This window comes from Lutzomyia longipalpis, chromosome 1 (genome assembly GCF_024334085.1).
Source record: "Lutzomyia longipalpis isolate SR_M1_2022 chromosome 1, ASM2433408v1".
NCBI lineage: Eukaryota > Metazoa > Arthropoda > Insecta > Diptera > Psychodidae > Lutzomyia > Lutzomyia longipalpis.
In genome coordinates, this window is record NC_074707.1 from 16,905,224 (window position 1) to 16,924,495 (window position 19,272).

At 33.8% G+C, this 19,272-nt stretch overlaps 1 protein-coding gene across 2 annotated transcripts; it reads right to left on the minus strand.

The window, feature by feature from the left end:
• Positions 1-442: 442 nt before the first annotated feature.
• Positions 443-19,261, minus strand: LOC129793765 (tyrosine-protein kinase CSK). Of its 2 annotated transcripts, none has more exons than XM_055834074.1 (8): positions 19,087-19,261; positions 7,754-8,130; positions 6,404-6,834; positions 2,955-3,443; positions 2,684-2,845; positions 1,081-1,276; positions 905-991; positions 443-797 (listed from the first exon to the last, which is right to left on the minus strand). In XM_055834074.1, the coding sequence occupies exons 2-8, from the start codon at positions 8,045-8,047 to the stop codon at positions 621-623; spliced, it is 1,836 nt and encodes a 611-aa protein (XP_055690049.1). In that variant the 5' UTR covers positions 8,048-8,130; positions 19,087-19,261; the 3' UTR covers positions 443-620. The 2 variants fall into 2 exon arrangements, with proteins under 2 accessions (XP_055690049.1, XP_055690039.1); XM_055834064.1 differs by lacking the exon at positions 19,087-19,261 and adding an exon at positions 14,671-18,150.
• Between the last annotated feature and the right edge of the window lie 11 nt (positions 19,262-19,272).

Sequence of the window (19,272 nt, forward strand, 5' to 3'; positions counted from 1 at the left end):
TGAATTTCCACTTTCATGTTGATCTCAGCATCTATCTTCTTCTTTTTTTTTTAATAATAAATTTAGTTTTTGCTCACCACGAGAAAATGATTGGAGGCAATTATTAGAAAATTTCACTCGAATAAATTATAATTTTTTTTTTCTGAAAACGTGTGTGATAATATTAAATGAGATTATGAGACAGATTTTGTAATAGAGTCATAAATTGGTGGCTGTCTGCTACTGAAATGGTCAATTCAATATAATATGGGTTATGTGATTGTCACTACTTTTGCGTTTCTTCCTTCATTTTTCATTTATTTGAATTAAATAAAAAATTCTCTGTAAAATGCAAATTAAAGCATTTTCTTCTAAAGCTCTCTATGAGGGAAAAAAATAATATTGCCTTGAGGGAGAAAAATTATCTTGAAATAAAAACAAACACAAACCGCGTGGCACAGAATATTCTTATCATAATCACCTTTGATTTATTTATTTTTTTTAAACTCATACAAATTCAGTGATAAATCACTGACAATTTTATTTCTTTAATTTAAAATAAAATTGACATTTTTTTGATAGTACAATAAATCAAAAAATAAAATATAAAAAACATACCAAAGGTGTATCAAACTAGAAATTCACGTCGTGGCATTCTTCAGCTGCAGCAGCTTCACCTTCAAGTCCCCAAAGTTTGGTCTCCTTAATGGATTCAGGTCCCACGCTTGTCGCATCATTTCATATATTTCCGGTGGGCAACCCTCTGGGGCTTCCATCTTGTACCCAACCTCAACATGCTTCACAACATCAGCCAGTGGCTGCATTGAACACATAACAAAAAAAAATCACAAAAAGAAAGTTAAACTTACTTCTCAACTCTTCATTGGCTCAAAAGCAAAAAAAAAAGTAAGTGAAAAAAACTTACAATTCTCGGATATGGAACCCGTCCAAATGAATAAATTTCCCAGAGAAGTATCCCAAAACTCCACATATCGGATTTGTTGGAGAATCTCTGCGTGATGTGAAAGTAGAGAGAATTAGTTTTGAATGCTACGTGGGGGGGTGGAGGTAATTTATTTTATGGGTGGAAGGAAAACTCACCCCTCCTTTTAGTGCTTCTGGTGCTGTCCATTTAATTGGCAACTTGCCAACATCGAGATTGTAGCACTCCTCACGTGCTAATCCAAAATCCGATACTTTGGCCACACAATTCTCAGAAATTAGCACATTTCTAGCCGCCAAATCTCGATGGACTACTTTCTTGCACTCCAAGTACTCCATACCAGAGCATGTGTCGCTATGTTGAACAAGGGAGAACAAAAAGAAGGAAAAACAATTAGGATCTCTTGCCAAATTACATTCAATCCATTCAATTGGTCTTTAGTTTTTGGGGGTTGGTCTGATTGAATTGTTTTATTTTTTGCTCACAGTCTTCGGGGTTCTTTCACAGGGTGTCCCATATAAATGTGAATACATTTATTTAATTAATTCAAATAAAAGGGTATTTATCTGCATGAAATTAATCAAATCTTGGGAAATTTTCGGATTATTCGTATGATTCACGGAAGAAATAAAAAAAAATAGTTTTAGTCCTAAAATGGATCAAATTGAGAAACAAAAGCGTAAAATAATTATTATTTCAAGATTAAAAGTACTAAATTAACGCCGAAAAATTTGTAAATTAAAGCTGAAAAGTTTTTAAAATTCAAACTTTAAAAAAGACTAAATTTCAGCCGAAAATGTTACAGTCGTGCTCTCGCGGTAGGACCGTCGTTAAAATGACTTCTCCGCGGTAAAACGGCTTCAGAATGAAGTATTTTGCCTTCGCAGTGGGACAATTAGTACTATTGGATAGGTAGGATACTAATTGTCCCACTGCGAAGGCAAAATTCCTCATTCTGAAGCCGTTTTACCGCGGAGAAGTCATTTTGACGACGGTCCTACCACGAGAGCACGACTGTATTTAATTTTCAGTCTTAAAAACTCAAATTGAGGAACAAAAGCGTAAAAGATTTAATTCAAGCCTAAAACACAATTCTAGCTGAAAAGCAGTAAATTCAAACCAAAACGTACTAAATTCTAGCCTAGAGAAGACTAAATTCAAACCGAAAATCTTATTTGGTTTTCAGTCCTATAAAGACACAAATTGAAGAATAAAAAATACTTAATTCGAGCCTAAAAAATACTAAATTGAAGTCGCAAAGTAATAAATTCCTTTTTTTTTATTAGATTTCTAATTATTTAGTATTTAGCAAGAGATGTTTATATGAATTAAATATACAGATCTTCGTAAATATTCGGATAATAGGAACTTTTAGCAAAAGCACAAAATATTCCAATAAATGCAATAAATAATCATCGAACATCGCAGAAACTCTCGAATAATTCAAAAATTAACTTCATAATAATTTATTAAAATCTTTAACTAAGGATTTAAATAAATTTTCTCAAATAACAATCCCTTTATTATTCAAGAAGGTTTTTTTTATCTTTTTACATGATACACCATGTGATTAATTCCTTGAACTACATGCCACAAAAAAATAATCAATTAAATACCCCCAACACTGCTTTGGAATTTCAGCAAAAAAAAAACCACAAATAAAAATAAATATAAAAAAAATGTGCCAACTTTGCTGATCATTGCCCTCTTGAGCCAAAAAAAAAAACATACACAATGTTAAATTTTTTTATGTATACTCACAATGCAAAATTAATTTGATCTTTTCGTGTAATGTGCTGTCGACCCCGCGACCGGAGATAGTCAACAAGGGATCCCTTGCTCATGTATTCCGTCACAAGATAAATATGCTTATTTGTGAACACTAGGCCGATAAATTTCACGAGATTCTCATGTTCCAGTGTTCTGAAAGGCAAGCAGAACATACATTTATATATAATACAACTGCTGGCATATAAGAAAAAGTGATGAGATCATCATTCCAGAAATGTACGCGCTGAAGAAGCAAACTTACGTCATAACTGAGGCCTCTGCTAAGAATTTCTGTGCAGCTCCATCATCTTTGAGCATCTTCACAGCTACTTTTTCACCCCGTAGGATACCCAATTTTACATCACCAAACTCCCCCTTTCCTATTCTTTCGCGCAATTGAATATCACTCTCGGGGTACACCCAGCCCTTGTCGAGGAAGTCCTTTGAATTTATGCAAAACTCCTGCTTCCCCTTCTTCGGCAAACACTTAATCAGCTGTGTACACAACCCATCGGCATCCATCTCGTAGTGCTGCACAAGTTGCCCCAAATTCTCAAAGTACTCCTCATCGTCTATTGTCAGTTTATTCTCCAAATACTTGACACGGTAGTGCTCCACTTTTCCCTGGAAGCAGACACACAGTGTGTAGTCACCGGGGAAATTTGTGGACTCCCGCACGAGAAAGAGACCATCCTCGCGTGGCTGCAGTAGGTGTTCTGCTTCATCTCTCGTTATGCTCCCGTGGAACCATCTGCAACAATCACACCACCATCAATGAAAGTTATATACATACAACACGCTCTCCTAGCTTTATTTCTTTTTCTTTTTTTTTAAGTAAATATTTCACTTCTAAACCAATCCATACGGAAACTCGGACAGATCCAAACTCCTATCCACTGCAATGCATCTCTCATCAGCAGTATCTCCCTCAGACATTTTTCTTTTTCCCCTTTTGAGTTTTATTTCCCTGAAAACACCATCATTTTCCACGGAAAACTTTCATTTTTCACCCAATAAAAAAGACTCCAGATCCACGTCTGATGGTCTGTGTCACTTTAATGCCTCTCCTGATAAGGTGACTGATAAAATTTATTAGATAAAAAAAAAACAACAACAATTCTTTCCCCCACATGTACGGGAAAGAGAGAAAAAAAAAGAAAATCAATCGTAACACCTCCTCCAACTGTCTCTCATTTAATCTCCTTACATAAGTCAACTCTAAAATTTTACAGCCATGTCGTCTGTCTATTAATTGCGTTACACACTCACTTCAAACTCTCACTCTGTTTTGAGATTTACTGACTTGATGATGCAAATTGAAAGCTCCCCACATGTCTCCCCCGAGGAAAATTACATTAATGGACAAAATGTAATAATCAGTGACTCATTGAGTGCGATAGTACTACCTACTACTCATGTCACTCTCTACAGTAAAGACCACAACATACCGCATGTTAAATGCTCCAACTTCCACACTTCACAAAAAAAATGTCTCCACGCAATTTTTATTGCCCAATTTTGTATCTCTTTGCTTCTGTGAATACCAGAAGAAGATTTTAATGCTCAAAATTCATTGATTGTTCCACATTATTATTCATAAATTGTTTAGTACAGAAACGCGTTGGAATGATAAGAATTCAAAGAAAAGATTCATCAAGGAAAAAAAGAAGAATGTTTTGAACCTTTTTTACAAAATTAATTAATCGCAGCTCAAATAAAGAATTTTAGGATTTTTTATATAAAAGTAAATCAAAATTTTTGTTTATTCAGTAGTTTAACTTTTTAAGGACAGATAGCTCGTTTTTGAAAATGTTTCGTTTTGCATAATTACTTTTTATTCATTGATAAATCATAATCTCTGCAAGACTATGCCTATATGATTCCTGGACATTTTTTTAATTACAAAAAAAATGTCCTCAAGAATTCAGTGTCAGAAAAAAAAATTCCCAAAATTTTAAACTCAGGATTTTTCGAAAAAAAAATAATTTTGGTCTTTTAAAAACAATAATTTTACTATATTCATCCCTCTCCGGATTCCTTACAGTCCTTGAAGAGTTAATTAAGAGTAATTAAGGATATTAGTCGCATCAAAAATTTTTTCAAAAATGTAAATAAAGGTGTTACTATTGTTTTCTGTATCTTTTAATCCACTAATCATTCAATCGATTCAATCTAATGTTTTGTCGATAGTTTATGGTTAACAAGGTTTTCTTAAGCTCCAACAACAATATATTATGGTGACGTCATTTGGGTGAATTTTTATCAGTTTTCCTTCATAACCGAAAGAATGCTTTTATCAATTTTTTTCCTCGCTTATTTCCCAATTTCCCTTTAAATTACATTCAATTTGTTTAAGAGATATTGCAATCCATTCAAAGAACTTTAGATAAAAATATTTAAGGTTTTATCATACTAAGCTTCAAGTACCTACTTGATACTGAACATTTTATATGGAAAAGAATGAGATCAAACAGGATGTTATTTCTTCTGTGCTAACGTAAAGGTTAGAAAGTCTACAAATTTTTCTTAATTACTTATTTAGAGGAATCATTAGGGATGGTGGAACCCGCTTAATTGATTAGATAAATAATAAAGAAATAAATCTTACTTAAATTCATTTAAAATAATTCAATAATTTATCTTTTTGGGCGATTTTAATATTTTTTTCATTCTTTTCTTTATGAAATCACATATTCTTCTTTATAATAACAAAAATCATTCATAAAACATTTCCTGAAAAATATTTTTTATCAATTTTCCTCAGAATATGCTAAAGAATGAAAGATATCAACTTTTCCTTTAAATTTACAAATACTCCACTCATTTTTCCATGAAAAATTATGCAGGAAAGGAAGTCTTCTTATCATCAAGTTCATCAAGTTCCATGAAAAGGGTTTTAATGCAAAAACATGCACCTCGCTGTGGAAAACTTTTGTAGTGTAAATTTTCCCCACAGGGTTGCAAAATTACTTTTTAGCATGAAAAAAAAATTCACCAGTGAGAGTTGGGCGGGCATCTTATGCATTGAAAAACAGACGTGTTCACACCGAAGTATCCTCATTTCACGTGAATACCATTTCCATGATAATTTGATGCTCTTTTGTAGACCAGAAAAAAATCCAAAAGCAGAGTTGCATCATAATAGCTTTCCATATAGCACTAGTTTTCCCAAATTGTTATTCAAATAAACCTTCCATATATTATATATTAAATAGATTGTATAGTGTTGTTACTTTTCAGTTTTGGGAGCAAACTTTCATCTCTCATGAATTTTTATTGCTCATTTTTTACTTCTTTTTATTATTTTCGTATATTGAAATTTATTGATTCTTTCCAATGATTTTTTTTTCTGTAAAAAAATCTCTTCGATAAATCACAAATATGTTTCATGATTTTTTTTCGAATGGTTGAAAGGAAAACCCATAATATTTAAAAATTTATTATTCCCCCCTTCATATTGCACATCCCAATGCTGAGAGAGCGTATAGAGCATAAAAAATTATTTCAGAACGTGTATTTTCATCCAAAGATACACACATTCTATATAATTTTCCGGAATAAGAGCTACACACCACATATGTACATATTTTCCCTTTCGCATTAAATCAAATGGAGAATTGAGTAAATATTGCATTGCAGTGGAAAATGTTGTGCGTACATATATATTAATGTGTAGTACATATAGAGGAAATAGTAAAGGTAGATACTTACGGCATTGCATTCAGTTTCACTTCACATTTTTTCTGATTCGATGGTACTGTGGGCGACAGTGACGATGCACTGTTCCACGTGGAAGAACTTCCTTTATCAAACACTATACCACTGTGCGATGAAGACATTGACATGGGAACAGTGGGTCCAGATGGTGTAAGTACAGCTAAGCCGGCTAGGTGATTACTTCCTGACATTGGGGGTGCCCCATTGCCAGCTATTTGACTTGTCAATTGGACACTATTTAGAGATGTTGACATGAGATTCGTGGTGGCACCCAATGTGGAGCCCGATGGTGGTGGAATTGTTTGATGTGAATGCATTGGTTGGAGATTCGGTGATTTGGGTGAGTGAGTTGCATTCGAGGCCGCTACTATTTGTTGATTCGCGTGCAAGTGATTGGTCAAGTGAATTGGATTTTGATTCTGTTGCTGCAATATGAAGAGAAATTTATTTTATTTTTAAATATATTTATTTTTCACATTGAGGACAAAGATTTATTATAAACTTGAACTAAAGGCATTGTAATAAAAGCCAAAGGTTTGAAAAATCAATTGTTTAGATTTTAAAAATTAAAATATGAAATAAATAGATAAAAAAAAACTTTGATGAATTTTTATTCAAAAACTACCCTCTCGTTATGGATTCCGAAAGGCCCTTACTATACTTCTTTCAATATGAGACTTTTTTCCACAATATTCATTTATTTTTATCTGTATAAAATCCACGAAAAGCTCTTTAATTTTTAATTTATTTTATATTCTTTAATTACGTAAGAAGCTTTTTTATTTCATAAAATAATCTTTGTTTTATCTTAAGGAATTTTAAATGTGTTACGCAACAAGAGGCTGATTCTGTTAAAATTTTTTTTCTTAGAATTTATCAGTTATAAGATTTCTGGTATTCTGTCATAAATTTACTACTATGGCTAGGTACTCCTCTCTCTCTCTCAGGGGGCACCTTTCTCTTAATACTCATGTATATTTGATGTACTGGGGGGGTGGGAACTCCTTGATGAGATGAATAAACATATATCTATCTATCTATCTATTTTAAAAGATTCCTACTGTTTGTTTCTTTCTTTAATCTTGTTCTTAAAGAAAAATTACCTTTCCATGGCTCTTTAAAGATCTTTCTTATTGTTTTTGGGAATAAAAAATCCGTCTTTTCTTTTATGGAAAAACTTTAAAACTGTCAAAATCTTAAAACAGCTTTTAAGTTGTAAGAAAAGAAAAGATTTTTGTCAGAATCAACCCTGAATTTCAAGTTCTCCCATCATTTTGCATTTATCTGGAGCATAAAAATGCATCTATTTGGTTGACAAAAGAACTGCAAATGAATAAGACTTACCACATTTGAATGTGGCGGCACCTGAGGTGGAGGATTTGACATTTGTGGATGATGCTTAACGTTGGGCTGAGGTTGTGTATGTAGGAGAATACCCGGTTGGGGTGCTGGACGTTTGTGTTGACGAATTGGTGCTGTTGGTGGCATCTGATGAGCTGCCATAAACCATGGACAGTCGCCCGATGTGGAGCCACCGCCACCAGTGCTGGCTGAAACCTGAGAGAAACCACGATGGTGACCGACAACAGCTGTTTGGCCAGATGATTGCAAATTCAGTGCTGTCGCGTGACTATTCATTACGACCAGCTCAGTCGCTCCGCTAGAATTCCTTCGTGCTACTATCTGCTTCCTATCCGATCGTCGTCGCTTCAGATCTCCATCTGTGCACACACCACGGTAGAGAAAATAGAGTCAACCTTTATTAATTACATTCACATTTTATTTTAATTATCAATTAAGGAAACAAATTTATAAATTACACAGAGACTAATTTGAAGTGAAATCTGTAATTAAATACAATTGTTGCGCACTTGAATATTATGTCTCATGTCTCTTTCGTATTGCTCGTGAAATGAACTTCATCGTCTCAAAAGCACCTTTTTACTGGAAATGATTCATCCAACTCTCAACTCGAAAAGTCGCTAAAAATCTCTTTGGAAGACTTTTGTTGTATATTGAGTATTCCCCCCATTTGGTTTGTAAAAACAATCAAATAATATACACCACACTTGCAAAACAATGTATACGCAACTATTCGTCAGCATATATTTCATACACAATATGTACAAATAATTGAATTTATGAATAAGGTATAAAGTAAATTGTCGGTTCAATGTCAAGCTCGCGCACATACAATTACCTTCCCAATAAAATGTGTATGTACGTACAGAGCAAATGAAAAGAGGTGGCTTTCCTCACACACTATACAGGCAAAAATTGTAAACAAATACATTTTTCTCGCAATATAGATACCTCCATCTCTATTTGGTATATACAGAAAAAAATGCATTAATTATTTTGAAACGGAAATAGACATCTCTAAGTGTTTAGAAATTCATTCGATAGAAAAATAACTTCAAAGTTTCCTGTGCGCATCTATCATACATAATACAGGCAGCGTCCCTCTCTTGCTCACATTCACTTCTCCTCCTCATCTCTCGCAAGCCACACAACAACTTTGAAATGCATAATGATCGAGAGGGAATTGAGAAAATGAGGAAAATTCAATAAACTGCACTTAAGCAGGAAGTAGGTATACAAACGATAGAGGCCAAATTCAACAGAGGAATCAGTCATATATTTCATAATTCATTACATATTTCTTGATTCTATTTTTAGAATTTATACCTACATATATGCTAACAAGTCAGTTGCACTCAAAATGAATTTAACTTCTGACTCTATACAGAGATTTATCGGATTTAAAATTACCCTCTTGAAAAAAAAATGAAAATAGATTAACTATTGAATTTTCAAATGGGCACCTTATGCAACGAATCTGTGTTAATTGAAAGCACAAATCGAAAGTATAAATTGGAAAATGGACAGCAAAAGGAGAAACGAATAAACTCCAACTTCTGTTAATTGTTTATTTACCTGATACAGGCACTCAGTACCAGTGACAATTGATGCTTTTTTTTTCAATTGAATGACAAACGCAATATACGTTTTATAGGTCAAACGTGTAAAAAGATCTATGCAAAATGCAACGATATTTCCGAGAATGTTTCAATACATTACCCTTTCACGCAGGTCCGACATTCACTTCAATACTAAATTCAATATTTCTTCCCATATATAGAGACTTCTACATGAGCTTTACAAGAAATATTAGAAACTATTAGGCATCTATTTTACATTTATTTTGACCTTTCACAATTATTTGAAAAAAAAACTTAATAAATTTAATGAATTTTAATAGCTAAAGCATCATTTTAATATTACAAAAAAATCAATTAGAAGTTAATCAATTTCTTTTAATACAAAAGGCAAAAAAGCAATGATTGATAGTATAGTCTGGCTTAGAAATTCACTCTCCACTCAACACTTTGTGCGATTCATGTGATAACTGACAGGAAATCAAATTATGCACGTCTAATTTTAGCTTTGAGAAAAAATTAAGCATGAATTTAATTGAACAGCAGTGCAAAACGTCTTTTTTATCTCTTTGCAAATTGACCAAAATTAGCTACGCTGTCAGAATATAACTTATTAATGGTTGTGTACACAGAACAATAGTAAAATATTGGATGAAAAGGAAACTTGAAGAAGCAATGTTCAATTTGAAGAAGAAAGAAAAAAAAGTCGAATTCAGTGTAGTTCAATACATTGAATTAAAGGGGCTGATCATTTTTTGATTTATAAGACCAAGTCATATTTTTTAGGGAATATGTTATTGAAAACTCTATTGAGTTAAGGTTTTGAGCATTTTGTGTCTTAAATTCTTGTCTATTGAGCATCTAAATTCCTAAAATGGTTAGATGGTTAGATTCTGATATGAAATGAAAACTTTCTGTTAGATTTTCCTACATTTTTCAGTTTCAGAGTATACAGTTTTACCTTTCAGAAGTTTTCTTCCAAAACAAGTTGATAAAAATGTTTTTAAAAAACCGTAGAAAATCGTATAAAAACGTTGCTTTTTATTTTTTTAATGTATTTTTAGTTGTGATTTTTAATTTAATTCTAAAGAAAAATTAAAAATTTAGGTATCTTCTGTTAAATTTTTAAAGATCTCATGTAATGATTTTTTTTGTTTTATTTTGTAATTTTCAACGATTTCACATGAGTCTTAAAATGAATAAACTCCTTTATCTAGGAAGCTGTTCTAAACGTAAGATTAAAATAAACACGAAATAAGTATACTTTAAAAAAAATTAAATCAAAACGATTTAGCTAAGCTACCCCTTAAAACTGACTCACTTTGTTCCTTTATTCTTAAGAATAAAATTCCCATTATTTTCCATAAATTATTCCTCTTCATCATTCTTTCCTGGGTCTTTACGTTGCTGTCAGCAGAACTTTATGGGATTTTTGTGAAGAAAAATTAATCTCCGTGACGAATAAAAATCACCTAACTATATCACAAAGCATCGCATTTTGTTACATATTTCTAATTATATATTATTTTTTAAAGAGAAAAATGGATCATTCGCTTCATCCATTTAAATTAAATAACGAATGCACAACGCAAATAAACTAAAACATTGTTACATACATTCAACATCCCAGTCAATCCATATTAAGTATCCACACATAATGTACCTACATCTCGTATAATGAAAATGTACATAATTACTTAGATTGCTACCATAAAGAAAATATAAACTGTATGTGGAATTTTATAGAGCTCAGCAGGTTAAATTCAATTTTAAAATTTCAGGCTGTATACCACTTTTCTGGGATTTACTTGCAAATATGGTAAATTCCAAAGTCATTTAATGCCATACATATAGTTCGGTGGAAAATAATAGCAGCAAGGACTTTTTGTCGTTCTTGACCAGAATTCTAGGGTTGGGCAAAGGTTATCCTGATGATAATCGGAAACAAAGAGAAGCTAAAGATCTACGCTAGTAAGAAACAAAATTCAAGAGCTCGCTGCTATTATTTTTCTCATCACTCTTAAACAAAACTCAAAACCATTTACAACTGCAGTGTGTTAAAAAGGTAAGATTAACCTGCATAATGTTGTATAATATTCTATTTCAATATATCACCCAATGTGATAATTTTGTTGTCGTATTTTTTCACATGTTTTCACCTGTAATTTACAATAGTTGTGCGGATAACATTTTTGTGGTCTCTCTTTGTCACTCAACTTCGCAGTTTTTTTTCACTACAAAAGGTAAAATTTTATTTCCGGACAACGAATTGGTTACGAAATTTAGGCATGAAGTCACAGCGTGTAATAATTTATGTACCAAATAAAAGACATTCCAGTAGTACGGACAAAAGTAGTACGACCAAACCCTACTATTTTATACTATTTCGCTCCAACAATTCAGATTCAGTGCATCCAAATTAAAATTCCATTGCAAACAATACAAAATGCTGCTGTAGAGGAATTGTGAATGAAATATTTGTTTACCATTCATGCCAAATTCCTTTTTTCATGCTTATCAAAATGATCCAACCTTCTTTTCTTTCAATTTTCGTTGACTTAAGACCACAAAGTATACAGGTGAAGTTCCCACATAGAGTATTCCCTAATACAACAAAGAAGCATTTAAAAGTAAAAGTTTTTGCAGATGAAAAAAAAACCCCAACTCTTAATGTGTCAGAAGTGCTCCTCCTCTTCTCAAAAAAGGCCTTTTTAAATAAAAGAAAAGTTACACATTGAGAGTCCCCGCGCAGAAAGCAGTGGAGCAGCTCTTTTGCAACATCCCATGTCAATGAGATCGCAGAATGGCGACAAAAAAATCCGCGTGTATTTAGTATGTGTGATTTTTATTACTCAAAAAGTGCCACATGAAAAAAAGATCCAAAAATTCACACTCCGCCACATAAGTGAGCATCTCATTTGCGAAGATTTTATTATTTTTGTATGTGCTGAAGGTCTCCAAATTTACGATTAAATTAATGGTCATTGTGTATTTTTGACCAACTCTGCGACACAACTCATGCATTTTCTTTATATACATTTTTTTTTCACATTACATCTCCTGACTTTTGTTTACTCATTGTGATTCTTGGTGAAGAAAACAAAAAAAAAACCTCTCCTCTCACTCCAAACTTGAAATAATATAATTATATAAACACACAAGCGCAGAGGAGACTCAAATCCACGTATAGTTTATTTTGAATGAATTTTGATAATTGCCTGACTCATACATCGTATTATCTCAGGCCGCGTTAGCCATGATGAAATACATCACAACCTGCTCAAGAGACTTGAGAAGTTATTCAAGAAAAAACACCTTACATTCTTTTAAGCTGATCTATTGAATACATTTTATTTGGTATGAAGAAAATCGTTGAAAAATTTAAACTATTCACTGTGATAGACTTTATTTTATACCCAACTGGGGTAAGTTAAAGTAAGTATCTGGGGTAACTTCTGTTGAATTTTTAATCTGAAGGAATTTTATGATTAGGAGAGAATGAAATATAATTTGAGAAACTGACTTGAAAGAAAAATAGGAAAATGAATTCTTTTTGCACAAAAATTGATGTCAAGTTCAAAATTTTAAGTAGAGGACGAAATGGGTCACTGTGACCACATAGAATCCTATACATTTTTATGCTATTCTTTTGTTGGATTTTTTTTTAATCAAAATAGATTTTTGTGCATTTTTCTTCTCCTCAAAGAGTATTTAAAAAATTAAAATCAAAATGTTTTTCATTAAAACCTTTGGCCCCATATTTAGTATACTTTCACCACTTGTTTGTTTCCTTCCCCAGTTGGGTATTTTCCTCCAAAAATTTTTCAGCTCTAGTAAGCCCTTCAATATAAAATTGAGTACAATTTGCCCTTCTCCTCAACATGTAACGAATTTTAGTTAAGAAAAAAACAAACTTTGCATTTCATTAGTATTCCATCCTCTCAACATTCTCGTATTTCTTTCTGCATGTCAATTGAGAAAAGGAACACTACCTCTTGCGATAAATATGCAACTTTGAGAACTCTCTTCAGGGTATGTTGTGTAAATTATATTTGAACAACATTTTTAAAAAATGTAATATTCAATACTCTCTTGAATTTGCATATTTTTAACATTTATTGAAGAAATTTTTCCATATTTTTACTCAAGTTATACCTACTTGTATAAAGTATCTTTATAACATATAAAAACCATGTTTATGAAAGAAAAAATTCAAGATGTAAAAAAGGGTCTTTTACACTTCATCAGTAAACATTATAAAAATTACAGGTATATGCCTATACCTATGCTAGTAAATGCTGCAAAACTGTTGCGTGCTATACAAAATTATTGAGAGAGAAAATAATTACTCAATTTACTCATATCTTCTACCCATATAAAACAATATATCTTTGCAAAGAAATGTATAAAATAGCCCCTCTAATCAATCTTAATTCCAGGAGTGTGCCAGACACTTGCACACACAAAAAAACTAGGTAAATGAAGTAATTTCTCTTCAGCCCACAAAACTCTTTCACCGCATTCAGTGTATAGAGAAAACTTTCCTTCAGATAATGTTATGCATAATGCATTCAGTGGCAAAAGGCATTTTTTTATTTGGCAAGTAGCTTTTTTATAACTTTAAATTGTACAATTAACAATGTGGATGGCATTCATCTAATTTTACGAAGGCATTTTATTCATCTACGATGTGATTCACCTCGATTTCGTGAATTAACTTTTGCAAATAGCTGATCATATTTCATCTTTTTTATGTATTTATATTCACTACTCACATTTTATCTCTCATAAAAATCTTCAATGTGTGTAAAAACAAATTGATGAATCAAAAATAGAAGGAAAAAAACACGAGAAGATGAGGAAGAATGCGATCACCACTGTAATTTTGATGAAAACCATCAATAAGGGGGGCTAAAAGTATTTTTTGTGGCTCTCTGATAAAGTAGAGAGAACTATCATTTTCATCTGCGCATGTTAATTTCATTTTGGGGAAAGTAATAAAATAAACCTATCGATGGCATGTAAGAAGTTAAGAGCGCAAAAAAAAGAGAATAAGGTAAATTCACGCATGAAAATGAAAGAGAGTCGTTGAAAAAGAGAAATTTGTGTGTACGAATTGATTCCCAATCAATAGAAGTCTTATAAGAAATCAATGAATGATCAAATGTAAGCCGGGTTTATGATAAATTGTGCCCGGTATGTTATTTAAAATGCATAAATATTGAAAGATTAAGTAGCAGCAGTAGTGTGTAAAAGATCAAAATGTTAATTTGCAAAATAACTGAGAGTGAATGTGATTGAAGTCCACCAAGACCTACTGACCAAGATTCGGAAGCACTGTCGATTTGTTTGGTGTCTCCTTGATGACTCTCTGTGTGAAATCTTCAGGAGAAACAATTGAGAGTCTCCTCACAAAGTACACGTGAGCTTTTGGCGGAAAGTTTTGTGTGGCGTAGTTGGGTCTCACTGGACGCACTTTCTTCGCACCACTGTGACCCCTTGTTACGGTGTCCCTTCCACTACCCTCAATTGCACCACCATTGGAGCCATCAACTTGATCTACAACCGCACCATTCACAGAGGATCCATTTGATACGGAGAAATTATCACTCTCCTTCGTAACACTTCGTATATTGCCATTCAAGTGCAAATTCGTGAGGTAAGAATTTGATTGAATGCACACACCGTCGCAGGTTATTTTAATTGTTGTCACCATAACTCCACGCTTCTTTTCCTCTCTCTCACCTCTTCTTCTTTGTCCTCTCACCCAACTTCACAGCTTTCACAACTATATAATTTTTCTTCCCTCACTTGGAGGCACGTAGCAGCAAAAAAAAACCACGACCAAAAGATCTTCAATTCACTGCAGTGAAATCTTCACACAAAAGTCCATAAAAAAATCATTGTTTAACATATGAGAAGGATGAATTTGATGATGGTGTAAGAGCAGTGTTGTAATATGTGAATAAACAAATATTTAATTCTACCGGGCTAAGCAACTATCCAACTCTTTTTATTTTTTTGATATAGCACCAAAAACACACACAAAAAAATGAGATAATTCATTTGCATAAACAAAGGTCAGGATAGCAAAGTCGTGTGGAATACAATCATCAAAATTTCAATTCACCTTACTCTTCTACGATATATAGTATACTGAAAAATTCCCAAGGAATTTCACTTTCAATCAAGAAGTAGTCATTTAATTTATAGGTAATATCGCCTCCTTGATGGGTCTTCTTTTGCCCACAACACATCACATACATAACACACTATCTCGGGGTCTCAGAAGAGTAGTAAATTCCCACAAGCAATCATCATTATTCTATATTTTCCGCTCCTTATATTTTTTTTTGAGACGACAAATGGTCAGAGATATCCAAAACAGAACACTGGTGTGGTGGAAGATGATATGCACGGAGAGGCACTGATTTTTTTCTTTCCTTCTAAAAATTCTCTTCGTGTTTATGGGTGAGAGGGAAAAACAGCGCGCGATACGAAGTGAATTGCTGGAGATATCTTTTACGACTAATGTATCGGTTTCTCCTCAATGGCTTTTCTTCTCTCTCGCCACCACGACTGTTTGTGAGCTCCTCCTCGCCATGCAACACAGCACCCAAATATTCGACCACTCTGACGTCGTCAACCGCAAAAGAGCCCAAGCAATGCAAACCCGTTTATTTTCAACTCGTCACCGTCTTTAAGACCAAAAAAACTTTTTTTTTTATCTCCTCCACATACTTCTTCTGCAAAAAGAATCAATACGACCATCTGAATGAGAGAAGGATTGAGAAAAAAATCATCACAAGGATACATGCGGAGACTTAATCAAAAATTCAAACAGAAGGCGAAAACTTAAACTGAGCACAATCAACAGAGAACTGAAACTCCTTCTAACTAATAAACAATCCTTTTTTTTCATCAAGCAATCGCCCAGTTTTAACACACTCTTTCTATTTACATTTCAATGCTCCCTTTTGTACAATCCAGCCATTTAGCAGAAACTGCTGGTGTGCTCTATATAGCTAAAATTAAATATATATAAATAGTGTGGTGTGAGGAAATTGAAACACAATCTGCAATTCTTCCAAACACACCATTCGTCTCAATTTCCGTTTCCGCAGCATAGAGTCTCTCTTTTGCCAACAACTAAACTCTCAATTTTCTTGATTTATCTTCGCCCAATTAATAACAACTCATTGGTAGAGATTTCTGGTTTCTCCATGAAAGTTTTGCATATTATATTGCACATATGTACAATATACATCATCATCATCGTATGTTACCCTCCTTTTTAATCAAAATATCCAAATTCTTAGTTGAAAGACTTTGTGGAATATTTGAAAGTTATTGCTTTCATGCAATTTATTAATTTTAATTCAATATAAAAAAAAATAAGGAAATAGATTCATTTTAAATTTAAATAAAAGTAAATTCGAAAACTGTTCATAAAAAAAAATTGCAAACCTGAGGAAGGAGTAACACGTCTTCGAAACGTCATAGTAATTAGAGTAATGAATTCCTGAAATCTAGTCCTGTGTTTTACTCTTTCTTGCAATTTTTATTCTGTGAAAAAATGTTTCTTTTTAAGTTTTTCATTTTTTCTCTTAAAAAGAAAATTTGGTCTCAAAACTTGTAGATGAAACATTGACGCAGATCCTCATCGAATCATACAGACGTGAATTAACTCCTTTTAATTTTGATTCATCATTAAAAATATTTTAGCTTTTTTATTTTAAATTATTCATTGATAAATCGCAAAAAATTTCTGTAAAAAATTGATTCATAGATCAGAAATATTTCAGAATGAATCATTCGATTCATTCTGAAATGATTTATTGAATTTCAGATAAAAATATTCATTTTTTTTTACCAAATAAAAATAATCTTTTGAATTGAATTTATTTTAGTGAAATTCTGTCAATTTTTCATTATATTTTCAAAGAATCATTTTCCAAAGTAAAGCAAGAAAACAGTTGGGACTGCGAATGGAGGTTACTGAGGGTAGTTGCTGTTGCTACACTTTTAGGGGTGTCAAGATAACTTCATAATTTGTCCAAAATAATTTATTAAAAAAAAACCTTTTAAAGCCATTCCTTTAAGATCAAGCAGGTAAATTAGAATTCCCCGACACCCTATGCCCTCGGAATTTCCAACCAGAAAAAAAGTAACACCCTATTTGAATTTTTACGAGTATCGTCGATAGATTGCAGAATAATGTGCGGAGCCACCGATGCGAGTTTTGGGCAATAAAAATGATGCCAGTTGGAAGACACTGACTTTCTCGGCCAAAAATAAAATTCAATTAAAATTTTTCGAAATGAGTCTCTTTACTCAGAAATGAACAAAAAAAAAAAACAGAAAACACTGTATAATTGCGCAGAAATGTCGAAATGCGTGTGCCTCCTGAAATATGCTAAAAATACCAAATGAGTCCGCAATTATACATTATTATTGCTAAATCCGTGCGCGAGGGTGAGAAAAGACAGGGAGCTCTGTAGAGTATGGTGTGTGTGGAAGCTTCCAGAATTGATCACTAATTGCCTATGCGCGCGGGTATTTCCACCCAGATGAAGAGAGGAGAAGAGCAGCCGTGAGAGAGCCCAAAAGGTGGAGGAGATTAACCGCAAGATACGCGAGGCAACGACATAAGAATAAAAGAATGAGAAAAAAAAAGAGTGCGCGCCTCTTGAACTCCGACTTTGACAAGGATGCTGCAGGGTGTGTCTGCGTGGTGTGGATGTTGCTTTGATTTTTTTTTCGTTGAAATGCATAAATGTGGCATGTGGGGCACCCTGTTGTGCCGCATTCCTCACATTTTGTGTATAAAAATGCATACAGCTCCCGGTGTTTACGTTATTTACACGGATGAAGATAATGGGAATAAAGTAAAATGGGCAAAAAAAAGGCATCAGCAAATCACATTGGCGGGGCTACCTGCTCGCTCTTACAACAAGCAAAATAAAAGAGTCTCTCCTCGCTTTTTGTCCACAAATCCAATTCACTGGGCAAAATTGGCAGTCACCTCAATAGAATATAATCATCCGCAACCAGCACACATCCACACCATACATGAGGAGTGTTCCTTTTGCCCGTGTGTACCTCTGGCTGGTGTTGCTGCTGCTGCATTCCAGGTGTGCTCTGCTGTACACCTCAATGGGGCAAGATTGGGGATTATAATTCAGGTGGTGTGTACGAGCACCTCGGCACTCAATCTCAGCCAGCACACACAGAGTCCCGTGAAGATTGTGTGTGCGACGGATGAAGTGCAAGAAGAGAGAAGTGCAGCAGCGCAACTCTTCGGTTCACACTCAATTACAATATTTTCAATGAGAAGGCAAGGTGCATGTTGAAGGACTCGTGATTCCGCGCGAGACTTTCCCTCTCCACGCATTCAATATGTATGTGCTGCATTTTACACAGAGAGCCAATATTATGGGTCTCCTTCACCCCACAGTTCAGGCCACGACGGATAAGGTGTTTCCGCTGGATGCCAAAATAAACACACAGCCAGCAATTTGGCCCAATTTTCACGACATCCCCGCGCCGTGTGTTTGTACAATCCTCACCACCTGTCCCACACCTTTCGCTTTTCACACTCCTGAAACACCTGAGCTGCCCGTGAATGTGCCATTTGGTCACAGGGAATTATGCCCACGGCGCGCTCAAGCCACTTTTCCCCCGTACGTGCAATTGAAAGAACTCGATGTTCTGGTGCCAGCCATTGATCCTTCTTACCTCTGAATTGTCTTTCCACCGATATCCTCTGCGTGAATTTCACTGCACATCCACTTGCACCCACTCACTGAACACTTTTTGAGCCCTTTTTTGCACTTCCAACACGCCGTAGTAGGAGAAAATTTGCGATATTTGCCCAAAAAATTACACCAAAGAAAAATATATATGTATGTAGTACGCGAACGT

Bases quoted from the DNA above. Each gene is read 5' to 3' on its own strand.
- LOC129793765 (XM_055834064.1), bottom strand. From the start codon at position 15,064: ATGGTGACAACAATTAAAATAACCTGCGACGGTGTGTGCATTCAATCA. The intron at 6,835-7,753 runs GTAAGTCTTATT...TTCATATTGCAG, and splicing joins TGCCGCCACATTCAAATGTG to CAACAGAATCAAAATCCAAT. The intron at 798-904 runs GTAAGTTTTTTT...TGTTCAATGCAG, and splicing joins GGGTTCCATATCCGAGAATT to CCACTGGCTGATGTTGTGAA.